The following is a 6,039-nucleotide window of genomic DNA, read 5'->3' on the forward strand; positions in this document are numbered from 1 at the left end:
TTTTGGGCCCAAATTTTCGGATCAGCGGTGGGGAGCTGCAAATTTTAAAACATTTGGCATTTGGGCTACCCTAATATACACCGACTTAATAAAGCTAATGTTCGGAGTTCAAGTGCGGCTGTTGCCATTGACATCGAATCAGACCTTACAAGCCATTTGTCCCTTTATTACAAAATTGGGATCCAAAATTCAGCACACGGACGTAGCATGTTTATAAGTTGATCAAGTGTCGCGTTTAATGAATTAAGTGTTCCAGTGAAATGACTTTGTTTTTTGGGTAAATGCCTGGCCCGGTTGCCAGGCATTTACCCCAAAAACAAAGTCATTTCACTGGAACACTTAATTTCCAAATTTGTGGTAAATACCCTCTTCTTCACACTCTGTCTCTATCCATCTATCTCTTTATCTCTCTCCAATAAGAGACTGACCACTGTCATTGCCTTTTTCGTTTGTTTCATCTCTTACGACCAAATAAAAAACAAACATTTTGCTCATACTTGGAAACAATATTTTCGTTTCACATTCAAGTCCATAATGGACTCTTTTCACTTCATTCAACTCCTGTTCAAGATCTAAAGCGGGAAAGTCCCGAAACGGAGCTGCTCATTGCTCAATGAGCAATGCTCATACCAATTTGGCTTGGAGCAATTAAGACTTTACGGATTTTGGCAAACAAAATGATTTCAACTCAACAATAAATGGAAATATTTGTGATAGTGTTAAGCCCTGTTATACCACTTGTGGCATTTTCTTCAATAAGACGTCCACCACCAAAGTCTAAACTTATTCATATTTCATTCTCGCATTAGCATAAATATTTCTACTGCATACATAATCCAATCGGTTTTGCTGTCCGGCCATCGGCGTCAGTGTTGGCATTTCTACTCGTATTATGCAGAATAAATTCAAATTATTTCGATTGTTCAACTTTTGTAGAAGTTTCAAGTGCTGAATGGAAGAGAGAGAGAGAGAGAGAGAGGGGGGGAGAGAAAAAGACGCAGGTGAACGAATCGAACGTGTATTCGACGCCACCGTCCCGTGCAAACTGCCAGTCGATCGATGCGAATGAATATTTAAGTGAATGTGGGTGTAAGTAAAAGTCCAAAGGCGAAAGAAATAGATGGACATTTACATGGCATTTGAATTTATATAATTTTGACACGCCAATCGCAGATTCAAGAGCTCGGTGGAAAATGCCATTTAATGGGATCTCCCAAGTAATTTTTATGATTTCTAATTTCAATTCGATTGCAGCGCTTTTTTTTCACCCACACCCATATCAAGTACAGACAAAAATGCAGATATTTTAAATGGAAAAGAATTCCAAGATATTTTCTGCAGTGGTGGGCTCAATTTTTTTTGGGGGAGTTTTGCCTCTGGAATATATGTATTACAGTGCAACGAATCGCATGAGAAACAACAGATACAAGTGGTTGAATATAAAACATTTGCTTGCTTACCCAAAACGATCCAGATGACAATACAATTGCCAATTATAGCAATCAACAGCATGCTACCGAAGAGGAAGGCCCACATCGCTTTTTGCTCCCATGGTATTTCATACGGTCGTCTGGGTGATGGTTTAAAGCAATCAGTAATAAAATCTCTGTAAAAATTGTTAGCAATAACACATGTAATCAGGGATGAAGCACAATGCATCAACAGTTTAATGAATCTAACAATATACAGGAGTGACGCACAAGCACGAAAGCTCATTAATTAAAATTGCGAGATAAAGAAAAACACACAACTAGAATGGAATCGGATTGAAATAAATCTACCATATCGAGTCTGGAATCAACATTTATAGGTACGTTCATTTGAATGCTTTACAATGAAAACAACGAAACCCAGAGTTTTTTCTTCAAATTGTAATATTTACAACTGTATATGAAAAAAAACGCTTTGTTTCATACATTGTTTTCATTCATTTGTAGGAGATTAAAAACAATAAACGTACACAAATGAAATATGATTTACAGCTTGTACGCACGTTCGATCGTCCTTTAAATGTTATTGCGCAACAAAAAATGTGGAAAGTTCTTTTTTATTTGAAATCAACCATTGATTTCATTGATTCAGAATTTAATTTAAAATGTTAATTTAATATTCAATTCCATTGAAAATGTTTACGCACAATAAATCTATCAAGCCAAACGGTATAAATGTGAAAGATTGTCCAAAATTGAAAGTGTGCATTTTAAATACGTTCGCAATATGAACTATGAAATTTGTCATAAAATTTAAAAGGCCGCTTTAGTAGCGTTCATATGCTGCTTGAATCGCTACCATCGCCGCAAACAAATTCGTTATGAATCTGACTTTTTTAAATAAAAAAACATCTTCGAATAAAAAAAGGTAAAATAAAATTGTAACTTCAATTTCTCAACACACAGTTTATAAAAAAAAATTATTTGCATCAATAAAACTTAGAAAAACAACAATTATTCTATTGCAAACGATTCCCATTTGAAGTTTGAAACTTCAAAACTAACAGCGACATCTAACGAAAATCCGTTACAACACCCATTCGCCATATTGACAAGTGACAAGTGTGTTGTTGTTTCAAATTTCAAGTGGGAATCGTTTGCAGTGAAATAATTGTAGTTTTCCTAAGTTTTATTGATGTAAATAAAATATTTTTTATAAACTGTGTGTTGAGAAATTGAATTTACAACTTTTTTCTACATTTTTTTTTTTCATTATAAAATATTTCTGGATTATTTTGTTTTGAAAGAAGTCAGATTCATAACGGTTTTGTTTGAAGCGCTGAAAGCACTGAGAAATTTTTTTTTTTGGTTCAATATCAACCGACTAAAACGATACCTAGCGGATATGCTAGCCCTTTAATTTTTATGATAAAATTTGCAATGGTCTTTAATCTGACTCGTGAAATGAAGAAAATGTAAACATCATTAATTTTGTATCTTTTTCTTTTATAACGTTTTCTCGGTTATAAATTTCTACGCTAAAATTAGCTTCATCTGGTTGGACCGTCGTTTGTGGTGTCGTCAATCGTAGAGCTAACGGTTTTGCTCCAAACTTTTCATACCGCCGACTCTGCATGGTCACGTTTAATGTACAGTAATCAATCCGCTCTTGATGGAGAAAACCACTCGATTATTTTCGTATTAACTTATTTCCATGGAAAAAAAACCGCATGAGTTTCATTTGTGCAAATCATAGTTGCTGCAAGAATGTCTACATTTTGTTGGGTAACGTTCGAAAAGTTTTCCTGTGTTATGAAAATATAGCGGATAAATGTGGAATCAAACTCAATTCGGCCAAAAACATCAAATTTAGCTTACAAAACTTTGGCAACATTCGCACAGAAAAAAATGCACCAATTTAAACCGAATACTTTAATGAATCATTTGTATTCCGTTCTTGATTGTTTGCAAGAATTCTGGCGAAGTGGTCAATTTGAGGGGATTGCGTTTTTGGTTCGATCGATCAACGTAGGAACGTTGAGCATGCAAAGCACTTCTAACCGATTCGTTGTTATTATTTATTCTTCTTCAGAAAGCCATTGATTATTATCAAGTTGTTGAAACAACGTTTCGTTTTGTAATCGGTGAATGTGTGGAAGAACAAGTTCTTGAACTCGATTCGTGTTCAGCACTCAGACATACTTACACAACATAATAAATGATCTGAATATGCGTAGATAACTCACCTCGCACTGGCACTGGTCGGTGCATTTCCATACACCGAATACTCAGCTGTTAATATGGTCGGTCCACTTGTTAGGTTTAATTCAGCTATTGGATTAAAGGCACTTACACCACTACTGTCATTGATATAGATTTTGAATGGATAAGTTTTCAATGCTAATAGCATGCAATTGACAACAGCATGCGAATCCATGATAATGAAACGTTTTGTAAATCGGTTTCGATTTAGGGCGATTTCTTCTTCTTCTCTCTCTCTCTCTGTGTGTGTGTGTGTTCTTCTTTGTCCGCCTGACGTCAGTCTATTTCATTGGATTGAGTGGTATTGAAACCGAACTATCCGATCGACTATCCAATGACTGGAATCTTTCGTTTGCCTATAATGCGAATGATACGAAAAACAACAGAAGTCAAGAAATAAAAATCGTATTTTAGCAGAACAATGAACTAAATGTTAAACAGTGTTTGTGTTGAATGACTGGGTGACTGCAATTATTGTCAACGGCAAGCGATAGCTTTCGTCACTGCCGCCACCACTACCAAGACAAATGAAATAATAGCATACCGCTGACTGTGTTGTTTGTCTGACTTGGCGCGTCGACGAGAAGAGAGAAAAAAAACACCTCCAATGGAAATCTTTCTGGATATTTGGTTTAAGTAGTGTTTTATGTTTTATGTGATTCATACACGTTTTTCACGTTAACTTTGTCTAAGGTCAGTGTTGAACAATGAACATTTCACATGCCAAGTAACGAATAATTGATTTGCCGATTTGCTTCTCCTTCTTTGTTTTTTTATACAAGTGAAGTTCGCTTTCTTTGCTCGTACTATGGCCGAATAAAACGAAAAACAAAAATCTGATCGTCTGCACACAAATAAATGTCCATTGCTTCCACTTTGGATATTTACACTTAACATTCATGAGGATCATTACCGACTCTGATCCAAAATGTATTCGGACAATAAATACCGATAGCGTTAAAAAACAAAACACACACACATACCAGCGATATTACTTTGGTCCTACGCTAAACGAAAACACCGGAATACCGATGGTTGGTGGATAGATAAAATGAAAAGGGAAACAAATAAACACACAACGCACAAAAGAAAGAAAATAGGCAATATAAGTGGCGATGACGGAACGATGAGCGAATGCGGTCGAGACAACATCAAAATGATATCATAAAACAGACCCAAATAGTTGGTGTTTGGATATCATTTTGGTTAAAAAGAGAGAGAAAGAGAGAGAGAAAGACCGAGACTGTGCGAGTAACCGATGGAGAACAACAAAAATATGGGCCACGAAATTAAATTTTTTTGATAACATGATTTCCAAAAATATTCTTAATTGATTAAATTGCAGCGGGACAATAAAATAGGCAACCGCATCTATAGCATTTACTCCACCACTTGATAGAAATGAATATGGCTAGCACGTCATCAGATCATTTATGTGTTTGTTTACAACCATAATTTGTTCTTTCAGCGCGTTCTTTTTTTGTGTGAAGCACACTGCCATCTATCTCACCAGTCCCTCATTTTCTTTATTTCTTTTCCTTCACTTGTTTTGGCCAAATTATTTTCTCGCTTTCATCTTTTGAATTGGCCATACTATCGTCTTGATATGCGCACATTGCATGGCACGGTATATTCAACTCGGCATTGAATAAATTTACATATTTCATTTTCAAAGTACTACCACATAAATAATAAAGGTCTAGCTTAAAATCATCAAAATGTATCGGCTCTGTTCTGTCCGCTCCATTCACTATTATGTGTCCAATGACACCGAATGAAGACTTTCAAGATTTTCGTTTCCTCGTGCTCATGGGAGATCAACTCTCGCATTTCCTTTTTGTATGAAGGCGACCAATACGTATTCTATCGAACATTGGCCAATGAATAGGGAAGCAAACCATTTTTTTTCTCTTCCTTTTCATAAATTCAATCGATGATTCACTACATGTTTTATGCATACTGACTATGTTCCTATGGCCGTTGGGATGATTATATTTTCATCAATTTTCACTCATTGTGTGTCAGTGTTAGCAATGATTTAAATTTATAAAGGATTCTTTTATCCTATTAACGGCCAATTTTCGTGCAAAATGGTATTTCATGAAAGCTGAGCTGTTTTTTTCTCTCCTTGATATGAAATTGACGATGAGCACGCCAATGATAAATACTTGAAGTTATTAAAGAACTAATAGAAGAAAATGGCATGTTTGAACCCTTTGACAAATGATTTTGACACTGTTAACATAGGTTTTTGAAATACGTGCAAATTTCCACCGATTTATTGGAGTATCCGTGTGTTTTTGTACTAACATAGTAGTTTTCCTTTGGCTATTCATTTTTGTCACTG

The 6,039-nt window shown here is 35.5% G+C and overlaps 1 protein-coding gene across 1 annotated transcript; it reads right to left on the reverse strand.

Moving 5' to 3' along the window:
- Positions 1-1,460: 1,460 nt before the first annotated feature.
- Positions 1,461-3,923, reverse strand: LOC129570920 (tachykinin-like peptides receptor 86C; the record flags this gene model as incomplete). Its single annotated transcript, XM_055450644.1, has 2 exons — positions 3,677-3,923; positions 1,461-1,606 (listed from the first exon to the last, which is right to left on the reverse strand). Coding segments are annotated over exons 1-2 (337 nt in total), but the record flags the coding sequence as incomplete, so codon positions are not given.
- Positions 3,924-6,039: the final 2,116 nt, after the last annotated feature.

This window comes from Sitodiplosis mosellana, unplaced genomic scaffold (assembly GCF_009176505.1).
Source record: "Sitodiplosis mosellana isolate CC-2019 unplaced genomic scaffold, AAFC_SMos_1.0 Smas_scaffold_656, whole genome shotgun sequence".
Taxonomy (NCBI): domain Eukaryota; kingdom Metazoa; phylum Arthropoda; class Insecta; order Diptera; family Cecidomyiidae; genus Sitodiplosis; species Sitodiplosis mosellana.